We start from the raw sequence: 24,064 nt of genomic DNA on the forward strand, positions 1-24,064 counted from the left end.
TAGGAATTCTGTGATTCTCTTAAAATGTTTGGTTAAAATATGAACACAAGTGATCAAGACATGGAATCTGATGACGTTTTGTGCCTGGGGTTCTATCCTGCACAATTTTCTGTAGTTTAGTAAATAAAGTCAGCTAAATGCTGTTTGCCATGTAAGTTGAAGAGTTTTCCATTTGCAAAATGCTTCTGTCAGCCTAATGGTTAGGCGTGAAGCTCAAATTCAGAAATTAACAGCTGTAAGTGTGGTTCAAAAGTAAACTTCAGTTTTAGTTACTTTCATAAAGCATTTGCTCTGTACAACATCATAACTTTCTAATAACAAAATAAACATTTAGCAAGTGCACTATTTTTGTGAGAGTCTTTGTGAACTATAAGCTCTCTTCTGCAATAAATTGTTTTTATTTTTATATTTGTTTTGTATAGGAAAGATGACAAAGACTACGCTTTAAAACAAATAGAGGGTACTGGAATTTCTATGTCTGCTTGCAGAGAAATAGCAGTAAGTAATACCATTATTTTTGTTTCAAATAGAAAGCTCAAACAAAAGAAAATTTTTACTTTTTCTTGAGTAAACAATTTGTGACAAATTTAATAAAGCTTTTGTTGGCTCTTGGAAATTAATCAAAATAATTAGTCAATTTGAAATGGGACCTGACACAAGATTGTGTCCTGCCAAAAACAAATTCTGAATGCAAACAAAGTAATTGCCCATCCTCTTTTAAAAAGGTGACATCTAAATGTACTGATTGCAAATTTCTTCATTGACAGTGTGGGTTCTTCTCCTGAAAATGTGCATTGAGGTCTTATGTACTTTTACTGTGTTAGGTGGATCTCATTGCAATAATGACAAAAAAAAGTGTGCAGTTTGTTTAAAACTGTGCTGTTTATTTCAGCAAATGCCACCCAAGGACAAAGATTCTTGGAAGAAGGATTAATCCTTGTATATAATTTGTATGCATGTGAGGGAAGTTGGAGGCATTCAATGACTTCACAACGAAAATGGATATGCAACTTACCCAACACTGTGGAATGAGAAAGTTACTTTACCTCTAGCCCATTTTCTGAAAATCATTTTCTAAAAATCATTTTCTAAAATGTCTTTGATAAGCAATTCTTCCTTTCTCATTGATCATAACAGCACAGAAAGAGGCTACTTGGCCTATCAAGTGTCTATTTGATTATGGGGATAAAATGAGGGAAGGTTTGCTGCAGTGCAAGTACACTATTGTATTGATGCAACTTTGGTCTGAGAGGATTAGATAGATGTACAGAATACAAATTTCAAAATTAAGAACCGTGCTGTTTTATATTTGCCTTTAATACTGTGGACAGCCATGAGAGAGAACTGTTTGTAAAAACAAGGGTTTACCAGGAGTGCTGTGTAATTTCACAGCAAGGAATTTGATTGTGAACTTTTAATTATAGCAATGGGTCCTTCAATGCACAGACCATCAGGAATTGATTTGTTTGTAATTGAAGCTGATTAGTTCTCAGCTAACTGAGCAGGTTGGAACTGGAAACAAATTACAGAAACATAGGGAGGGAGAACATGATGAATTGGTAGGACCCTGGAAAGCATGAGGATCAGATGGACCTTGGTGTGCATGTACTTCAGTGTCATAAGATAATGTAACCAGTAGATACATTCGTTAAGAAGGCTTTTAAGTAACTTGCCTTTATTGGTCAAGGCATAGACTTTAAGAGCAGGGTAGTGATGCTGGAACTGTAGAAAATGTTGGTTAGGCCATAGATAGAATATTGTGTGCAGTTGTGCAACCCATATTTTCAGATGGAAGTGATAATATTGTAGACGGTGCAAAGGAGATTAACCAGGATGTTACAGAGTCAGAGATGTACAGCACAGAAACAAACCCTTCAGTCCAACACACCCGTGCTGACCAGATATCCCAAATAAATCTAGTCCCATTTGCCAGCACTTGGCCCATATCCCTCTAATCCCTTCCTATTCCTGTACCCATCCAGATGCCTTACAAATGCTGTAATTGTATCAGACTCCCCATTTCCTCTGGCAGCTCATTCTATATACGCACCACCCTCTGGGTGAAAATGTTGCCCCTTTGATCCCTTTTAAATCTTTCCCCTCTCACCTTTAAACCTATGTCATCTAGTTTTAGATTCCCCTACCCCAGGGAAAAGACTTGGTCTATTTACCCTATCAATGCCCCTCTGATTTTATAAATCTCTATGAGGTCACCCTTCAGCCTCTGATGCTCTTGGGAAAATAGCCCCAGTCTATTCAGCCTCTTCCTATAGCTCAAAACCTCCAACCTTGGCAACATTTTTGTAAATCTTTATGAAATTTCAAAGCGTTCAGCAATGTAGACTGGGCTGGAGAGTTTTAGTTATGAAGAGACATTAGGCAGACTGGAGTTCTTTTCCTTAGAAAAGAGGAGATTAAGAGGGGACATGAGTGACCCGATGAAATTGAGGGACATGGTTAGGGTAGCCAGGCAGAAACTTTTCCCATTGACTGGGGGATCAATGATCAGGGAAACTAGATTTAAGATAGATTTAGATGAGATATGAGAAATACTTTTTTCACCCAGAAGGTAGTGGGACTCTGTAACTTGCTGCCTGCAAGATGGTAAAGGCAGAACCCTGATATCCTATTAAGAAGTATTTTCATGTACATGCAATGCTAAGGCATACAAGGCTGTGGACCAAGTGTTGGAAATGTGATTAGAATAGTTAGACGGTTGTTTTTGACTCTGGGCTTTCTTTCCTGTGCTGTAGTTCTTGATGACTGTGACGTAGATTCACAGAGTGAAAAAATCATGTGCTGTTGTTCTCCCGAGTCTATTCTCTGTAATTTTTAAAAAATTCAGTTTAAACTTGATGAAAGCCAGTTACCTTTTCTGCAGTTGTAACTTTTGAATTGATAAATCAGAAACATGCTAGAAGTTGATCATTTGCCCCATACTGCTTAAAAGCCAGTTGAAACTTACTGAGAAAGACAACTGAACACAGAGGATTTGCTAGCCAAATTAGGCTCCTCCCAATATTGGAACTGGGAAGCAAAGAGCACGAAACTGACTTTCTATCTTTTCTACTTCCTCCAGTAATCTATTTTTCCTATTTGTGCATGAGAGAGAGAGTAGGTGTGTTTTGTGAGGATTAGTGTTCTAGTTAATGGTGTTATATGCCAATGTTTATATCTGTTTGTTTGTAACTATCGTCAAATGACTTTTATTTTAAAGCAAAACAAATCTTGTTTTATGCAGAAAACTGATCCACGCCTTCTGTCACCCTCTGTCTGAAAGTCTGGTAAATCTGGGTACTCTGTGTACCATTGTTTTTTTAAAAAAACTTCAGCAGTTAATGACTTAAAGTTTTAAGGTGTCAAGGTGTCCTATCCCAGTGGGTTGGAACAAAAAGCAAAGACTTGTTCATGATCAGGAGGTCAGATCAGGAATTTTGAATTTGTTTGCGAGAAGTTAACTTTGTTGGCTTAAGCAGCGCATATTGCCCGTTCCTGTTTTCCCCTTGGGAGGTTTGGAGTGAATTACCTCTTGAACCACTGCATTCCTTGGGGCGTACGTGCTTCCATACTGCTGTTGAGAAGGGCATTCTGGGGTTTTCACCCATGACAGTGAAGGAACGGTAATACAGTACCAAGTGGTGTTCCCATATATTCCTGTCCTTCTCCTTCCAGGTGTAGGGGTCATTGGTTTGGAAAGAAATGTCAGTTACTGCTGAACAAGATGACAAAAATTAAAGATTTTTCAACAGTAGCATGTAACCCTGCTGAACGCTGTGTTCAAATACTGTGGACCAGAAAAAAAGCGACAAAGTTTGGAGCTTCATCCCAGATTACAATGTAGATGTCACAAACACACACCGATTATTTTGTTTTTCAGTTGTGGTGGGCCATAAACAGGTTACCTTGTGTGGATCTTTTGAGCAGAATTTTGACTTTATTATGGAATATGCCCTTTGAAATATTTTTCAAACCTCTGTCTGCCCTGTCCTGTAATTCTTTACTTTGCTTCACATGTACAGGTAACTTTGATTTAAAACGTGTTGGTAATAGCATGTTTTTAGCATGGTACCTGAGCATACTTGGCCTTTTTTGCAAACAATCTGCTGCTTTGCTACCTTTCACTGGACACCTACTTTCCTGATGCTCCCACCTACTGCCTCGCTTCCTAACAAGGGTTTTGGAGAAGGAAGCAATAGCAAAAGGACTGGTGAGCTGAAGAGAGAGCACGTAACAAGTGTTCTTTAGTTAGACCCACAGTGCTGTTGGATTTCCTCCTATGGCATTGAGTCTACCTACAGTACAATGACTGCAGCGGTTCAAAATGGCAGCTTTCCACCATCACCTCAAGGGCAACAAGGGTTGGGGAATAAAAATGCTGGCCAAGCCAGCAATGCTCATATCCTATGACTGAATAAAAAAAGAATTCTTCAGTCAAAATTGTGCACTCTTGGTGAATTATTTATGTGGAAGGGCAAGATAAATCAAATTTACATAAACATTACCTGTCCAAGCCACATGTATCAGATCAAATGTAAATATTTCTTATCAGAACACTGTTATCAAAAAACTGTTCCATTACCTTTTCTCATTTGCTGCACTACATGACAGTTCATACAACTTTATAGAAAAGATCATTGGCAATTATCTTGTAGATGGATTCTAGAAAAAAAACAGACTTATGATTACAAACCATTGTCATTGTGCATTTTTCATGTTGTAAAGGGCAGATTTGCAGTTGAATTTGCAGTGTTTCCATGAAATGTGAGACTATAGGACTTACAAATGTCACTTATGAATATAAATATAGAAATTATTGTTTCATTCTTTTAAGAATATTTTAATCTGCTATCTAATATACTCATTTATGAATGTGCAAATAACCAGATTGGAGAAGTAGTTTTTGTAGACCTTTGTAGTTTTTATTTTTTCGCTTCTGTTGGCTTAATACGTATTCCTCACCTCTGTATTAGATTATTACAAGACTAGCTCTTGTTGAGGGGCTTTCAGGTTTCCAGCTCTCTTGCTTTGTAGAAACTGTGGTGTCTCAGTTATTGCCAAATAATATATATTTCATGAAAAGAGGAGGGGCTGGCATAATTGTCACTGAATTGGTAATTGAGAGTCCCAGATCAATGCTCAGAGGATGTGGGTTCAAATCCCAATATGGCAAATAGTGAAATTTGAATTCAGTAAAATCTGAAAATTTTAAAAAAACTAATCTAATGGTAACCATGTAAGTTCTGTTGATTGTTCACTAATGTTCTTTTGTAAAGGAAATCTGCCATCCTTAACTGGTCCAGCCTACGTCTAACTCCAGATCCACAGAAATGTGCTTGACTCCTCACTGTCCTGAGTGCCAAACGAGCCATGCAATTCAAGACAATTAGGGAGATGTGCCACCTTTGCCAGTGATGCCCAAACCTTATGTTAAAAAATAAAGAAGCTTATTTGAAGGAGAAACAGGCAAGCAAGTCAGGTAAAAGTAGAGGTTACTTGACAGTTGAGCTGGATAAACTTGAAGTCCATGCACTAGTTTGTACATAAAAGTAGAAAATGTTACAAATATACAAAAACACATCAATATTTGACAGGGGCAGAAACAGAATAATGTCTTGATTGCAGAATCTTTGTCAATATCTGTGCTTAAAAAAATTAACCTGACTTTTTTCCTTCCACAAACCCATATTTCCTTCTTTTGTGATTCTGCTTATTGATTTTCTAGCATTTGCTACATTATTCACTCTTATACCCAGTTTTCCACATACTGCAATTGCATGTTACTTCTGGTTTGAGATTGTGCATCCAAGCATGCATCATGTAATGACACTTAGCCTCTCTGTTGTAAAGCCCGATGAAGAAATAATAGTCTGTTATTCTGACCTCAGAGCCATGTAGTCAAGGTCTGAATGGGATTCAGATTTTGAATATACATAATCCTTCAAAAATTTGCAGTATTTTGGTAATCCTGGGGTGATTGAAATGTAATATTACAGAACATACCAACACACAAACTGTTTTTTTGGCCCAACTTAAGCATCTTGGAACCTTCCCCATCACCAGAACCTTCAATATCCTTACCCTCCATATGTTTATTTAGATTCCCTTCACAGGTAGTTCTCCTATAATGCTGTGGTTGTGTTCTAGCGAAACCTCGCTTAATAGAACATCACTTGACAGAAATACTGTAATGGGGCCTATGGAAAAAGTGAGGTTAGGGACAGGCCAGCAAAAAAAACCACTCACGATCGCTCAAAAATCACCCAACAGTCAAACGCCCAGCCTGAATAAGGGTTGAAATCCTACTTATTAATGAAACAAAAATAAATTTAACAGAGTACATTTTTAAAAATGTAAACAAGCTGCCTGTCTGTATAGTACATCTCATAGAAAGCTTCTCCGTTGGCAGCTGACATCGAAGTATGCACAGAACAGCACAAAGACCGGTGCTGACATCGCGCGTGCACAGAATGGCAAGAGACTCAGGCTTGGACGTTGCTTGCGCAGAACGGCATGAAGACTGGCACCAATGTTGCACATGTAAGACATGGTGCAAACACCAGCATAAGCACAGAATGGCATGGACATCGGTGCATGCGTGGAGAATGGTGCGGAGAATTTGACGTGGACATTGGCACATGCGCAGAATGGCTCAAAGACTGGTGCTGACATTGCGCATATGCAGAACAGCCCAGAGACTTGGGCTTGGATGTTGTGTGTGCAAAACAGTAGAAAGACCGGCACCGATGTCACACGTGCACGCCATGGCGCAAGCACTGACGTGAGCACAGAACGGTATGGACATAGGCACATGCTCAGAACAGAGCGGAGATTTTGATGTGGACATGGGCGCATGCGCAGAACGCAGCACGCGAGCCAGTTTCCGCTGCAATTGCTCAATTGTGAAAATCACAAATACTGTTCCCTAATTCTTCAGTGACATTATAGCCAAGTCGTGCTGCCAACAGCTGGATTATCCTAGAACTACCTGTAAATGTATTTATGTGATTTGCCTCAATTTTTGGCTATGACAATACGTTTCACATTTCCTCTAGTCACTTAGAAATTAAGTTTATTTTGAATTTTCTATTTTATTTTGTAGTGGTTTTGAGTTTCACTTTTTGCAATATGTGGAAACATCTGCTTCAAAACCTCTAATTTCAAATAACTTGCTTTTTATTCTCCAAAAGACTTGTTACTCATTCTTGGTGGATATAACATAAAAACTTGGAGTAGAAGAAAATAATTCAGCCCCTTGAACCTTCTCCATTTGGTATGGGCATGGCTCATGTTGGCTTTAATTCCGCTTTTCTGTCCACTCTCCAAAAACCTTCAACTTGCTGCTAATTATAAATTTGTCTGTCTCCTCCTCAAGTTTACTCTATTATTCACCACAGTCTTAGTTAGTAAATTCCACAGATGCACAAATTTCAGCAAAGTAGTTTCTCCTCATCTCTCTTTTAATTCTGCTTCCTCTTATCCTAAAACTATGACCACTCATTCTCTAATTTCACAGTGCCAGTATCTTCCTTGTGAATTATTCTTGCACCCTCTCCTTTGCTTTTCTACTCTTATTTAAATCATAGCGAATCCTGACATTGTTACAGTGTGGAAGCAGTCCGTTTGGCCCTTCGTGTCTGCACTGCTGCTCCAAAGAGCTTCCCAACCACACTCATCTCTCTACCTTATCCCTATAACTTTGCATTTCCAATGGCTAATCCACCTAGTCTGCACATCTCTGGAAACTATGGGTAATTTAGCTTGGTCAATCTACCTAACATGCACATCTTTGGACTGTGGGAGTAAACTGGAACACCCGGAGGAAATCCATGCAGACACAGGGAGAATATGCAAACTCCACATGGATAACCGCTCAAGGTTGAATTGTTCCGGGTTCCCTAGCATTGGGAGGCAGCTGTGCTAACCACTGAACCACTGTGCCACCCAATTCATCAATATGGTGATGAATTGTAGATACTACTCTGTGACTAACTATGTTTGTCTCAAAATCTTGATTGTGTTATCGTCTTATCGATGAATATTGTAACTTTTGTGAATTTTGGATTTGGGCTAATAGATGCTTTGCTCTCCATCTTGTTCAGCATATTTTTTATTCTTGGGTATTATGTGAGTAAGCTTCAAACTACAGAGTTCACCTTCCTTCAGTGTGACAAGTAGCCCTTCAAAAAGGCAATAATGGGGCATAAAATTCTAGAATGGTTAATTCTATGCAGTGTTATTTTGGATTATCACTCCTTTGTGGTCCATGGCTGAAGAACTGCAGACATGGGCTCCTTGTTGAGAGTGGGAATCAATGCAGACCTTGATTGGAGGAACAGAGACTGATCCTTTAAGTAGCTTCTTCTCCAATCATCAGTTCTGTTTCTCCCCATTGCTCTGTTTCAGCTTCTCTAAGCGTCGATTTTCATCCTCTTGCTTTTGCTGCTGCTACCCCGGGAAAGAGATCTGGAGCATCAAGGGTGTTTGGGAGGAAACAAAACTGTGGCTGGAGGTTTAGAGGAAGTTATTCTGAATGATCCTGCTGCTGCCATGCATGAGACTTCTGGTTGTGCCATCAATTGTTTATCCAGCTTCTGGACAACAAGAGGAAAAGGGAAGTGGCTGAAAATCCGACAAAAGGCATGGAATTCAGATCAGATCAGAATTTCTTTTTGTGGCCAAGTTGTGTATCACATATAGCTCTGTTCATTGTTTTTTCTACTTGGGGGAAAAATACGTTGGTTCTATAAAATGCATGTATAAATAGTACTCATGATGACAAGGTCAAGTGCATAACTCAGGTCCAGTTTAAGTGTCTCTTCCAATTTTGGAATGAAGGAACCATGGGCAAAAAAAACATGAAAATGTAAAGATGTGAGCTGCAGGACGGATAGATGGAAAGAGGGTAGGGGCCATTTAATGGCAATGGTGACAATGAAGTGAGTTCGGTAGCCTGACAAAGGGAAGCTGCCTGCTGTGAGAATTGAGTATCCTTTCCCTACGAATCCAGCCATATGTGTCTTCACTATTCAGACATGTTGTGCCCTAGATGATAATAACAAGGGAGTTGACTCAGGAATAATATTTCTAGCCAGTGTACTTAGTGCAAATTTATTTTTAATATTTGAGGGATGAGTGCTGTTGTTCGTTATGTCAGCAAAGGTTCCCTTCCCAAAGCATCCTGCTGATGTAGTGGTGAGCTATTTCTTGGAATTGCTGTAGTCCATGACTTCTAAGTATAACCACAGTGCTGTTATGAAAGCACTTAGAGGATTTTAGCCCAGTGGCAGTGAAAGAGTGGCTATATGGTTCCAAATTAGGATGATGTGTGGCTTGGAGGAGAACTTGCAGGTGGTGGTGTTCTCATGTGTTTGCTGCAATTGACCTTTGAGGTGGTAAATATCATGGGTTTGCAAGGTGCTGTCAGACAAGCTCTGAGTTCGTGATGAGGATGATGCAATCACGGTGAGTAGATTAGTGTACTCAGATGTTTGCACTGGAGTTGTTCCCAGATCTCAAGATTAATAATGACACCTGTATGTGACTTTAGTTTCTCACCAAAATGTAATTTTTCACAATTATTTGTGTTCAAATTTATTTGCCAATTACATATCCATGCTGTAAACTTAGTAATGTTGTCTCCTAACTTGTGAAAAACTTCAGAATCGACTATTGCTGTTAACTTGGTATTATTGATTCAGAGGTCTAAATCATTAATATAAATGTTTTTTGCCAAAATTTGGCAATTTAAGGGTTTACAAAATATTATTGTTTTGATCATGCTTCAGGATCCTGCAATATTGGCAGAAGAGTACCCAATACACAGATTTATCAAATCCATGAAACCAACTTTTCAATAATGAAAAGGCAGACAACTGTAGAAAACTTAAAAGGATTGTAGCTGTACACACAATCCATTTCTTGAGATTAATTCATTTCTTGAAGTATTTAACCGTCATATACTGAACTTCCCTGTACAGAATTTTCCAAATTTCTAACTCATGTGCTCTGTTGTCAATGTATGACTAGTGCTTGGACAGCGTTTGTTTATTGGCTAGGCCAGAACCCCTGAAAATGTTTTAAGAAGGGAGTTGAGACCCTGACTTTTTCTTGTTTTAAAGGCAAATGTGAAGTGGATATTCCAGAAGTGATGCAGCTGATCAAACCACTTAGCTTTAAGCAAAACAGAGTTTATTTAAAGACTACAGTTGAAACATGAACAAAAGAAACAGAATTTAGAATAACGTCAGTATTTGAAAACTCAATCAACTCAACACAGCAACTTAACTAAGAAACTGTTCCAATTCCCGTAACAGCGCATAAACCACCCCTTGTCCAAAGGTAAATTCAAAGGTTCTTAGAGGTAGGAGAGACTTCAGAGAAGGAAGTCAGTCAAGAATCATCTGCTGAAGCTTAGAACCTTTCTCCGGACTGCAGCAGTTCTCACTGTTACAGCTAAAAATAAACTAGAAAAAAACCTGAACCAGGAGCACTGGCCATCCTCTGCCCTTGTTAAACTAGACTCTTTCCCAGACATTTATAGAGTCTTAGAGCTATGGAAATGTACAGCATGGAAACATCCTCTTTGGTCCAATTCATCAATGCCAACCAGATATCCTAAATAAGTCTAGTCCCATATGCCAACACTGGCTCTCTAAACCCTTCCTATTCATATACTATCCAGGTGCTTTATCAAATATTGTAATTGTACCAGCTTCCACCACTCCTTCTGGCAGCTCATTCCATACATACACCACCCTGTAAAAAAAAAGATTTTCACCTTGGGTCCCTTCTAAATCTTGCCCCTCTCATCTTAAACCTGTGCCTCGAGTTCTAGACTCCCCCATCCTAGGGAAAAGATCTTGTCTATTCACCTTATCCATGCCTCTCATGATTTTATAAATCTCAACCTCCGACAATCCGGGGAAAACATGCCCAGCCTATTCAGCCTCTTCCTATAGTTCAAACCGTCCAACCCTGGCAACATCTTTGTAAATCTTTTCTGAATCCTTTCAAGTTTCCGAATATCCTTCCTATAGGAGGGAGACCAGAATTGCACAGAATATTCCAAGAGTGGCCTAACTAATGTCCTGTCAAACTACGTGACCTCTCAACTCCATTACTGAATGCTCTGACCAATTTGCCACCTCTGCCTTTACGCCCTCACTTTTTTTAAAAAACTAAACCCAAGGACAAAATAGCCTTGCTGAAGGGGCAGCATCGTCATATGTTCCCCATACTATATTGAACGCATCGAGATCATTGCGTGGAATGGGGTTATTTATTCCATTTGGTCTGTTTTGATGTTAACCTGAATTGGCAGGTCGTGGTCATAATCATACAAACTGGCCTCTATCTGCTTCTGCATGATGTACCTATGCCTGAATTTTGTGCTTTTGCCTTAACTTCTAGCTTTGAAAGTAAACTTCACAGCTTCATGACTCTTAGTAAATAAGTTTCTTTTGCCATTTAATCAAAACAACTTAGATTTATGTGTTGTATACACATGAGTCAACTCTTTTTAGATTTCGCAGTTCCTGATATAAGTCTGATTTTTATCTGTATTGTGTACTTGTGATAATTTCAAACAATTTGATCACATTGACCCATAACCTGCGTTCTAATGGGAAACACTACAGTTATTTCAATCTTTCTTGTCCTGACAACCTCTGACCACTCTGGTGTCTTGGCATCCTCTACTGATCCTAGGAGAATTGGATGATCCACCAAGCAAGACCTTCAGGTCCTATGCAAAGTGGAGTGCCAATTTTCCCTTCTCTTCCATGTTCCAATCAAATGTCAAGAACCAAGCAGGGCAACTACAGAATAGCAGTGCTGGGCCAGATGCACCATGCCTTTTAAAGATGCCACAACACTAGAGTTGCCAGTCCAATCTGGGCTCGAGGCAAAATAAGGCTAGAATCCAATGCGAAGAGCATGTAGGTGGGGTAGGTAGTTACCGAGAAGTGCCTAGTAAGTAGCCTGAGAAGACACTTCATGCCTCGTGGAGTGACAACCTTCATGAAACTCAATAGTACTAATTCAGCCAAAAAGCTATTGGGTTAGTTTATAAATCAGCCAAAGTGTTAATGAATCAAGAAAAGATGCTATGTTCCCTGACTCTTATACTGATATTTAGAGATGGAATAGTAACTGATTACTTTCTCTGGTTTGTAAATAATTGATGAAGGGGCAGGTTAAAATTTTTCTTAATCCATATTGATTTTAGCAACATGTAATACTCTCCCTCAAGTTGTGACCTGATGGAGACTGATATTGGCAGATGAGATAAAACTTGTAAACATTCTAAACTCTGAGGAAGATACTTTTGAACTTGGAAAGGACAGAGACAAGTTGGTGTAATGGATGAACAAGTAGCCGTTCAAAGCAGTAAAATGTGAAATGATTCCTTTTCACGGACAAGAAAAGGTAAAGGCACAATTTTTAAGAGGTGTAAGGGCAGAGGCATCTGGGTGTATGAATGCATAAATCATTAAAGGTGGAAGGATAAGTTGAGTGTGCACTTTATGACACTGGGTAAACCCTCCTGCTTAATTTAAGCCAGCAACACAGCAAAGGTTTATTTCATGCATTAATCTGTGAAAATTCGAGAGGCCAAGAACTATTTGAAATAAAAAATAACTTTATTTCTTAAAGTATAACAGAGACTAATTAACGAACTACAACTCCTTCCTCTAACCTATCTTTTACTTTCCCTTCTATAATACTAGTCCAATAAAACCCCTGATTAAGATTTACTAAAAAATTCAAAGTTAAAAACCAGCCAGCTATGGTATCTTCTTCCTGTAGATTTTCTCTCCAGCTCAGTGTTGATGTTTTTTTCTCTGTGCAAACGCCTTCTCGACACAGGTTCCTCTCAGTTCTTACTAGCAAGCCTACATCTATTGGTCTTCTAGCAATTCTCCCCCAGCTGTTCATTTTTTTTGAGGTCTTATATCCCCAAAGCATCAGATTGTGTCATTGGATTTTAAGATTGAATTTACTATATTGACAAATTTGATTGGAGTTTTGTATTTTTGGGATGTAAAATTTAAACTGATTGGCCTAATTCAAATTTGTTTTTGTCTCCAGGCAATCCAGCTACCCTAGCTGCTGGACTACATGTTACATTGTATCTTACTCAAAACACGGTGCTGTCAGGTAGTTCTGCAAGTTTATAACTCTCATAAAGATACAGAACACTCACATCTTCATAACAAATTAATGAAGCATCTGGTGTTCTAGACTGACTGAGGCATAGAGTACAGCTGCAAGGAGATTGTACCTGGATTAGACACGTGTTTGGCTTCAGCTTGGGTCTATACACTACAGTTCAGGAAGGATGTAATGGTATCAGAGAAGGTGCAGGGAGATTTATGAGAATGGCTTCAACAAAAAGCAGCTTCAGTTCTGAAGATAGTTGGAGAAGTTGGGATTTTATTTCTTGCAAACGAGATAGCAGAGAGGAGATTTGATAGAGGCATTCACAATCATGTGGGGTCTGGACAGAATAGGTGGGGAGAACTTACCACTTGATCAGCAAAAGGAACAAAATCCATGTGAGAGGGTTTTATTTTCATGCAGTAAGTTGTTAGAGGTTGGAGTTCACTTCCTGAGGGTATAATCAAGACAGAGTCAATCTATGTATTCAAACCAAATTCAACTGCTATTTGAAAAGGAACAATTTGGAAGGTTACAAGTGTAAGGCAGGAGAATGGCATTAGGTGAAATGCTAGTTTGGAGAGCTGGTGCAGTCACCATGAGCTGACTGATCCTCTCTGAGTTTAAGAGGGGAGGTGAGAATGACTGCCATAATTGGACAGCATAGAAATAGACCCTTCAGTTCAACTCATCCATGCCTACCAGTTTCCCAATCTTACCTAGTCCAACTTGCCTGCATTTGGCTCATACCCTCAAACCTTTCCCATTCACTTACTTATCCCAATGTCTTTTAAATGTTGCAATTGTACTTGAACTGCCAGAGGAAATGGTAGATTCGTTCCATGTGCGAGTCACCCTCTGTGTGAAAACATTATTCCTCAAGTCCCTTCCCTTAACATCAAGTCCACATTGGATTGAGTATTGTTGGTTTGGAGTCATATTCAGCGAAAGGAAAGATGATTTTGATTGTTGGAAGTCAGTAATGTCAGCTGTACAGGTATTCATAAGGGGATGTTTAGTTTACCAAATCACCGTGACTTTTTGTTTTTAGTTGTTAACTGCCACCAGTAAATCACCTATGTAGCCAATTAGATTTTGTATGCAAAACTCATTCAGAACAGTGCAAACCATTAAAACTGAAGGAGAGATAGGAAGAGTGGGAAAGGGCTAATCAAAATGGAGTTGAATCGGAGTTGCTCAGGGTATTGTATGATTAAATAGCCTACAGTGTGGAAACAGGCCCTTCGGCCTAACCAGTCCACACCGACCCTCAGAAGAGTAACCCACCCAGACCCATTTCCCTCTGACTAATGCACCTAGCACAGTAGGCAACTTATCATGGCCAATAGACCTGCCCTGCACATGTTTGGACTGTGGGAGCACCCGGAGGAAACCCACGCAGACACAGGGAGAATGTGCAAACTCCACACAGACAGTCGCCCAAGGCTAGAATCGAACCTGTGAAGTAGCAGTTCTAACCACTGAGCCACCGTGCCGCCTGTATGTTCAAACATTTTCAGCTGCTTCATCAATAGCAGTCCCTTCATCTTAAGATCAGAAATGGGTATTATTGCTGCTGATAGCAGTGTTCAACTCAAATAGTGAAGCAGTCTATCCCAAGTGCAGCAAGACCTGGACAATATCCAAGCTTGGGCTGATCACTGGTAAGTAACATCATACTGCACAAGTGCCAGGCAATGACCATCTCCAACAAGAGGTGATTTAACCACTGTTCTTGGACATTCAAGGGCATTATTGCTAAATCTCCAGCTATAAACATCCTGGGGATGATCATTGACAAGAAACTGAACTGGACTAACCATTATAAACATTGTGATTACAATAAATATTGTAATCGCAAGAGTGGTACAGTGGCTAGGGATCATTCAGTGAGTAACTAACCTCTTGACGTCCCAAGATTTGTCCACCATCTACTAGGTACATGACAGGAGTGTGATGTAATACTCCCCGCTTGCTCGGACGAGTGGACCTCCAACTTAACTCGAACCTGAACACCATCCAGCATAAAGTAGCCTGCTTGTTTGGCATCGATATCAATATTCATTCACTCACCCACCACTGATGCACAGTAACAGCAATGTGTGCCATTGACAAATTGAACTGGGCTAACCATATAAATATTGTGATGACAATAGCAGGTTAGAGACTAGGAATCTTGCAGCAAGTATCTCCCCTCCTGACTACCCAAATAGCCTACTATCTCTAAGGCACATATCAGAGTTGCCCTCCAAGCTGTACGCTATCCTGACTTGGAGTTATATCTCCATTCCATCATTGGAATAAAATCCTAGAGCTCCCTTCTTAACAGCGTTGTGGATGTAATTCTATCAAATGGCCTACAGCAGTTCAATAAGGCAGCTCGGCACTTGCTTCTCAAGAGTAACTAGGGATGAGCAATGAGTGCTGGCCCAGCCAGCAAAACCCACATTCCATGAATGGAACATAATATTTTTAAAATCCTGTCATATCCTGGAACTGTGCAGGTTGAATAGCTAAAAAGAGTGAATAAAAACAAGAAATAGACAAAGGTCGACAAATTCAGTTTGATGTGGAGAATCCCATTTAAAGAAATTGTGCAACTGAGTTATAATTCTTTTGATTCCCTTGTAAACAGCCTGGAAACGTTTGTTCATTGTCCATTTAAATGTCTTAAACTTAGTTTTTATGCAGAAATCATTTTTAGTGCAGCAAACATATATTAGTCAGTATAAAACTTAGGATGTGGATGCAAATGAAGTAACTAATAACGTTTTTAAAAATAATATCTCAAGATTTTAAGAATAAACACATATTGAAAGATCTGTTAACACTCCTACAATGGAAATGTACATTTCAGTTGTAGTAATCTTAATACGGTATTTTTTCTTTCACAGTTGCTGCGGGAGTTGAAACACCCAAACGTTATTGCTCTCCAGAAAGTATTTCTGTCACATGCAGACAGGAAAGTGTGGCTATTGTTTGACTATGCTGAACATGATCTCTGGGTAAGGTCTACCTTTCTGGGACTGCTGAGTATTTAGTACAACATTGTTTAATTTTGCTGCTTATGCTACTAATTAAGTTAGACTGAATGTTTGAATTTTATCATCTATTTCAAAAGATTGTGCCTTTGATTTATTTGGGACAGTAATTGTTGTGTCAAATTGACTAGTCACATCTCATATATTCAAAGTGATTGAATAGCTATAAAGTGAGTAGCTTACTTTTTACCAAGTTGCTTCCATGCAATTTTATGCAGAATTGGGTATGGAACTGTTGGAACCTAATGAAAAGGAAATAGAAATTATTGTTTTCTTTAGACTTGCCTAGCTGGTTTCCCAATTCCACGTGCCTGGTAAAATTGAACTAGTGAGAGATTACGACAAGTTGCAATAACTTTTATTGTTATCAGGGGAGCATGTTCCCAGAAAATTATCCCATTCTTTTTACTCAGCAGTGAGTTCATTGAATGGATTGAGGGGAACCAATAGATGTGTTTTATTTGGACTTCCAGAATGTGTTTGGGAAGGTAGCGCACAAAAGCTTAAGAGCCCATGGTGTTGGAGATAGCACAATGGCATGGATAAGAAACAGCGAGTTGGTAACCTGTAACCAGTGGGGTTCACTAGGAATCAATGCTGGGACCACAACTACTTATAATGTATTAGTGAAATGGAGGAAGGAAGTGACTTTAGCCAGATTTGCAGATGCAACAATAGGTAAAAAGGCAAGTTGCAAGAGGGATACAAGCAGTTTACAGAGAGATACTGATAGATTAAGTAAGTGGCCAAAACATACGCAAATGGAGTATGATGTGGGAAAATGTGAAGTTGTATATTTTGGAAGAGAAAACTAAAGAACCGTGTTTTTTAACTGGAGAAATACTGCAACGCAAGGGCACTCAAGTACTTGTGCATGAAACACACAAAGCTAGTGAGCAGGTGCAACAGGTCATCAGGAAGCATAATGGGATGTTGGCCTTGATTTTAACGGAGTTAAAGTAGAAGAGCATGAACGTCTTACTGCAACTGTACAAGGTGTTGGTGAGATTCCTGCAGCAACTGAGAGCTTTTTTCCCCTTATTTAAGGAAAGATATTATTTCATTGGAGGCTGATCAAAGAATGTTCACTGGAATGATCCCCAGGACTGAGGAATTGTCTTATGAGGAAAGATTAGACAGCACTGAGTGGTAACATTAGAGAGGTTTATAAATTAAAATGAGAGGAGAAAGATTTAAAAAGGATGAGGGCAACTTCTTTGCACAGAGGGTGGTTCGAATGTGGAATGAACTGCCAGAGGAAGTAGATGTAGTTACAGTTAAACAGTCAAAATACATTTGGGCAGGTATATGAATAGGAAAGGTTTAAAGGGATATGAACCAAGTGCTAATAAATGGGACTAGTTGAGTTTGGGAAACCTGGTCAGCATGGAAGAGTAGGACTGAAGGCTTGTTCTTGTGCTGTATACTCTATGACTCTAGGTTGGGACTCTACTCATTGAAGTTTAGAAGAATGAGAGGTAAATTCATTGAAACATACAGGGTTCTTAAGGGACTTGACAAGGTAAATACTGAGAGGATGCCGAGGATTAGAGGGCACAGTCTCAGGATAAGGAGGAGCCGATTTAAGACTGAGATGAGGAGATGTTTGTTCTATTTCAGGAGTTGAGAATCTTTGGAATGCCTTGCCACAGAGCTATAGAGGCAGAGTGACGGTGTGTATTTAAGGCTGAGATGGATTCTTGAGCAGTAGACGAATCAAGGGTTACAGAGAAAACACCTCAAAGTGGACATAAGGAATGTTGTTGGATCAATGATCCTATTGAATGGTAGAGCAGACTTAAAGGGTTAAATGGTCTGCTCCTAGTCTTATTTTGTATGGGCTAATTTATATAACATTTAGCCAGTTGGAGTTCAATATTTATTTTTATTTTAATTATATTTCTGTGTTTGACAATACATCTCATTAATTGGTCGATGTAATAGAGTCATTGAGATGTACAGCATGGAAACAGACCCTTCAGTCCAACTCGTCCATGCCAACCCAATCTAGTCCAACCTGCCAGCACCTAGCCCATACACTCCAAATCCTTACTATTCATATATCCATCCAGATACCTTTTAAATGTTGCAATTGTACTTGCCTTCTCCACTTCCTCTGGCAGCTCATTCCATGCATGTACCACCTTCTGCATGAAAAAATTGCCCCATAGGTCTCTTTTTTTTATATCTTTCTCCTCTCACCTTAAACTTATGCCCTCTAGTTCTGGACTCACCCACAGCAGGGAAGAGACTTTGTCTATTTATCCTATCCATGCCCCTCAGGATTTTATAAACCTCCAGGTCACCCCTCAGCCTCCGATACTCAGGGAAAATAGGCCCAGCCTATTCAACCTCTCCCTATAGCTCAAATCCTCCAACCCTGGCAACATACTTGTAAATCTTTTCTGAACCCTTTCAAGTTTCACAACATCCTTCCGATAGGAAGGAGACCAAAATTGCACGCAATATTCCAACAGTCTTGTACAGTCGCAACATGACCTCCCAACCTGTGCACTCAATACTCTGACCAATAAAGGAAAGCATACCAAACGTGCCTTCACTCTCCTATCTACCTGCGACTCCACTTTCAAGGAGCTATGAACCTGCACTCCAAGGTCTCTTTGTTCGGCGACACTCCCTAGAATCTTACCATTAAGTGTATACATCCTGCTAAGATTTGCTTTTCCAAAATGCAGCACCTCGCATTTATCTGAATTAAACTCCATCTGCCACTTCTCAGCCCATTTGCCCATCTGGTCCAGATCCTGGTGTAATCTGAGGTAACCTTCGCTCTCCACTACACCACCAATTTTGGTGTCATTTGCAAACTTACTAACAATATCTCCTGTGTTCACATCCAAATCATTTGTGTAAATGACAAAAAGTAGAGGGCCCAGCACCGATCCTTGTGGCATTCCACTGGTCACAGGCCTCCAGTCTGAAAAACAACCCTCCACCACCACCCTCTGTCTTCTACCTTTGAGCCAGTTCTGTATCCAACTGGCTAGTTCTCCCTGTATACCATCAGATCTAACCTTGCTAACAAGTCTCCCATGGGGAACCTTGTCAAATGCCTTACATCACGTCCACTGCTCTGCCCTCATTCATCCTCTTTGTTACTTCTTCAAAAAACTCAAATCACATTTGTGAGACATGATTTCCCACACACAAAGAGAAAATGAGGTCTGCAGATGCTGGAGATCAGAGATGGAAATGTGTTGCTGGAGAAGCGCAGCAGGTCAGGCAGCATCTAGGGAACAGGAGAATCGACGTTTCGGGCCCTGAAGAAGGGCTAATGCCCGAAAGGTCGATTCTCCTGTTCCCTAGATGCTGCCTGACCTGCGCTTCTCCAGCAACACATTTCCATCTCTTCCCACACACAAAGCCATGTTGACTATGCCTAATCAGTCCTTGCCTTTCCAAATACATGTACATCTTGCCCATAACCGACATCAGGCTCACCATTTTGTAGTTCCCTGGCTTGTCCTTACCACTCTGCTTAAATAGTGGCACCACGTTAGCCAACCTCCCGTCTTCTGGCACCTCACCTGTAACTATCGATGATACAAATATCTCAGCAAGAGGCCCATCAATCACTTCTCCAGCCTCCCACAGAGTTCTAGGGTACACCTGATCAAGTCCTGGGGATTTATCCACTTTTATGCATTTCAAGACATCCTGCACTTCCTCCTCTGTAATATGGACATTTTCAAGGTATCACCATCTATTTCCCCATATTCTATATCTTCCATGTCCTTCTCTACAGTAAACACTGATGCAAAATACTCATTTAGACTCTACCCCATCTCCTGCGTCTCCACACAAAGGCTGCCTTGCTGATCTTTGAGGGGCCCTATTCTCTCCCTAGTTACCCTTTTGTCCTTAATGTATTTGTAAGAAAACCCTTTGGAATCTTCTTAATTCTATTTGCCAAAGCTATCTCATGTCCCCATTTTGCATCCTGATTTCCCTCTTAAGTATACTCCTACTGCCTTTATACTCTTCTATGGATTCATTCAATCTATCTTGTCATACCTGACATATACTTTCTTTTTTTTAACCAAACCCTCAGTTTCTCTAGTCATCCAGCATTCCTTACACCTACCAGCCTTTCCTCTCGTCCTAACGGGAATATACTGTCTCTGGAATCTCGTTAACTCATTTCTGAAGGTTTCACATTTTCCAGCCATCCCTTAACCTGCAAACATCTGCCCCCAGTCAGCTTTTAAAAGTTCTTGCCTAATACCATCAAAATTAGATTTTCTCCAATTTAGAACTTCAACTTTTAGATCTGCTCTATCCTTTTTTATCAATATCTTAAAACTAATAGAATTATGGTTGCTGGCCCCAAAGTGCTCCCCCACTGACACCTCAGTCACCTGCCCTACCTTATTTCCCAAGAGTAGGTCAAGTTTTCCACCTTCTCTAGTAAGTGCATCCACATACTGACTCAGAATATTTTCTTGTACACATTTAACAAATTCCTCTCCATCTAAATCCTTAACACTATGGCAGTCCCAGTCTATGTTTGGAAAGTTAAAATCCCCTACCATAACCACCCTATTATTCTTACAGATAACTGAGATCTCCTTGCAAATTTGTTTCTCGATTTCCCTCTTGGGGAGTCCATAATACAATCCCAATAAGGCGATCATCCCTTTCTTATTTCTTAGTTCCACCCAAAGTCACCTTGGGTGACTGTCTGTGTGGAGTTTGCACATTCCCCTCATGTCTGCATGGGTTTCCTCCGGGTGCTCCGGTTTCCTCCCACAGTCCAAAGATGTGCAGGTCAGGTGAATTGGCCATGCTAAATTGCCCATAGTGTTAGGTGCATTAGTCAGAGGGAAATGGGTCTGGGTGGGTTACTCTTCAGAGGATCGGTGTGGACTGGTTGGGCTGAAGGGTCTGTTTCCACATTGTAGGGAATCTAATCAAAATAACTTTCCTAGATGTATTTCCGGGAATATCCTTCATCTGTACTGTTTTAATGCTATCCCTTGCTGTCTGCTTTGACCCTGACTGTTTGACTCGCTTCTTTTCTCAATTGTACCAGTGTCAGATTGACCTCTTTGCTCGCTGTGTCCCTTGCACCTCCGCCCCCCCCCCCCCAACCTTGATCGTTTAAGTCCTCCTGTGAAGCTCTAGCAAATCTCCCTGCCAGTATATTTGTGTCCTTCCAATTCAGTGCGATCCATCTTTATGCAGGTCAGTTCTACCCCTAAAGAGATTCCAATGATCCAAAAATGTGAATCCTTCTCCCATACACCAGCCCCTCTCATCTGCTCTGTCCTCCTATTCCTGCCCTCACTCGCTCGCAGCACCAGAAGTAATCCAGATATTGCTACTCTTGAGGACCTCCTTTTAAATTCCTACCTAATTCTGTATTCTCCCTTCAGAATTTCATCCATTTCCCTTCCTATGTTGTTAGTTCCAGTGTGTACAATGACCTCCTGCTGGTCCCTCTCCCCCTTGAGAACATTCTGCACCCTATCTGAGGCATCCTTGATCCTGGCACCAGGGAAGCAACACACCATTCTGATTTGTTGCTGCTGGCCACAGAAATGTCAGTCTGTGTCTCGGACGAGAGAGTCCCAAACACAATCAATACCTTGGAACCCGACATACCCCTCATTGCAATAGAGCCAGTCTTGATACTGGAAACTTGGTTGTTCTTGCTACATTCCCTGAGAATCCATCACCCCCTACATTTTCCAAAACAACATACTTGTTTGAAATGGGGATAGCCAGAGAAGACTCCTGCACTACCTGCCTTACCTCTCTTATCTTTCATGGAGTTAACCCATCTATGTGACTGTATCTGCAACTTTTCTCCCTTCCTATAACTGCCATCCATCACATCCCCTTGCTCTTGTAAATTTCTCATTGCCTCTAACTGTCTCTCCAACTGATCCATTTGACTGTCTTAGTCCTCTACAAAACATTGCTCCAGGCTAGCTTAATACTCATGGCATATATTTTTATGTTGAATCAAAAGATATATCTCAGTAAAACATAATCAAGAAAGATCCCACTCTACTAATTACTGCAGACTTACTGTAAGGCCACACTTAAAAATATTCACTTACCTGTTTCTATGCTGTGACCTCTCCCAAGCAGCTTCCTCCAAGATCAGTTGTGAATTTGACTGTTTGTTAATTTTCCCATATGCACTTCGATATCCAGCGATACATGAATTCAACAGCAAAGGCAGTAACTGTGCAGGTTCACTGCTGTGTCAGTTAGCAATGTGAGTTTAGTTGAGCAAAATATCAGCTACTTTAGACATTATGAACATTTTGCATATGAATCGCTTTGTTACAATTAATTTTGTTAATCAAGTAGTGAATGAAGACTAATGTCCATGAAAATGGATGTTAGTAACTGGGCTAAGACCACAGACATGATGGTCTACAAAATTTCACCAGAGGTCAACTTTATTTTGTTTTTACAGTCTGTTTTAATCACTTAAAAAGAAATTTGCACTGAAAGCTATGCTACAGAAAGCAAACTGCATTTCTTATGTCAAATAAATTGTGTGTAGACTTTGCAGTCCCTTTTCAGCTGACATATGACTGAGATTCTTGGAATGAGGAAAGGCTCTTCAACCCTTCACATTCAGTCTGCCAAATTTTTTCATTATGCAGATTGCAAGAGCATGTTTATCAAATTTCAATAGTAGCTCTGCTGTGCTAAATAAGCTTAATTCTGCCAGCAGTAGAGTTTTCATTGCAGTACTTAGCAGTCTGCTTTATTTTTAATTGAATGTGAAAGTTATTTCTTGAAAATATATCAAATAAATTTGGCTTTTTAATCTTTATTTCTAATGTTTTTTTCACCTTGCTATCTTGACATGTATCTATTTCTGTCATTATTTCAAAATTCATCTTGTGAACCATTCTTGGTTGTAACTAGTCTGTGGAATCCATTAACAAGTGATGCCAGTTATGTTGTCTTGTTTTTCATCTCTAAACGCAGGTTTTTACAAGCACAGATACATTTCTGTGTGGCATTTTATTCATTTGTCAGATGAGAGTTGACAAACAGTTCTGTTAGATTAATAATGAACTTTCGTATTTGGTAAAATCTGTTTGTGTGTAGTGCCAATCATCTAATTAGATTAGATTTCCGACAGTGTGGAAACAGGCCCTTCGGCCCAACTGGTCCACACCGACCCTCCGAAGAGTAACCCACCCAGACCCATTTCTCTCTGAGTAATGCACCTAACACAATGGCCAATTCACCTGACCTGCACATCTTTGGACTGTGGGAGGAAACTGGAGCACCCGGAGGAAACCCACACACATAGGGAGAATGTGCAAACTCCAAACAGACAGTTGCCTGAGGCTGGAATCGAACCTGGGACCCTGGCGCTGTGAGGCAGCAGTGCCAACCACTGTGCCACCGTGCCGTAATATTCCAAATAAGTAGCTATTCATAAAATTTTATTTTCAGCATGACTTCATTTACTTTTTTTTTTGCTTTTTAACATACAATTCCAAATGAAGTATTGCTATTTGACCACTTCTTGAGGAGTCCTTATGCATTGATTACCTACAGAAGGAATTTAGATGAATAGCATTTTAACTGATTTGAATGTTCGTTGTAAGTCAGTTGAATCTTGGTTGAGCTTCTAATGCATAAACGTATTGCATTCCTTCAGCTGAATTTTTGTTGTATTTTGGATGTTTGATGCAAGAAACATTTTTGGATGGGAGTTTCATTTTAGATAAATACAGATGGAAATCTTTGTAGATTTTGAGGAAAAATCACACCTAAGTATTTTGAAGTAAGGGATTTTTAAACATCCTAGTGGATCACCAAGGAATTATTCTCTGGAATGCACTTCAGGACTAAAATAGTCCAAG

The 24,064-nt window shown here is 39.9% G+C and overlaps 1 protein-coding gene across 6 annotated transcripts in view; it reads left to right on the forward strand.

Moving 5' to 3' along the window:
• cdk8 (cyclin dependent kinase 8) overlaps positions 1-24,064 on the forward strand; it is a 148,810-nt gene that overhangs the window by 62,463 nt on the left and 62,283 nt on the right. For all 6 annotated transcript variants that reach the window (XM_043691988.2, XM_043691989.2, XM_087988188.1 and 3 more), the window contains exons 2-3: positions 423-498; positions 16,053-16,163. In XM_043691988.2, the coding sequence (XP_043547923.1) occupies positions 423-498; positions 16,053-16,163 (187 nt within the window). The remainder of the gene's footprint in view (positions 1-422; positions 499-16,052; positions 16,164-24,064) is intronic.

The sequence above is a fragment of the Chiloscyllium plagiosum genome, unplaced genomic scaffold (genome assembly GCF_037043375.1).
Source record: "Chiloscyllium plagiosum isolate Xiang-an unplaced genomic scaffold, Cpla_swu_hap1 HiC_scaffold_6, whole genome shotgun sequence".
Classification (NCBI taxonomy): domain Eukaryota; kingdom Metazoa; phylum Chordata; class Chondrichthyes; order Orectolobiformes; family Hemiscylliidae; genus Chiloscyllium; species Chiloscyllium plagiosum.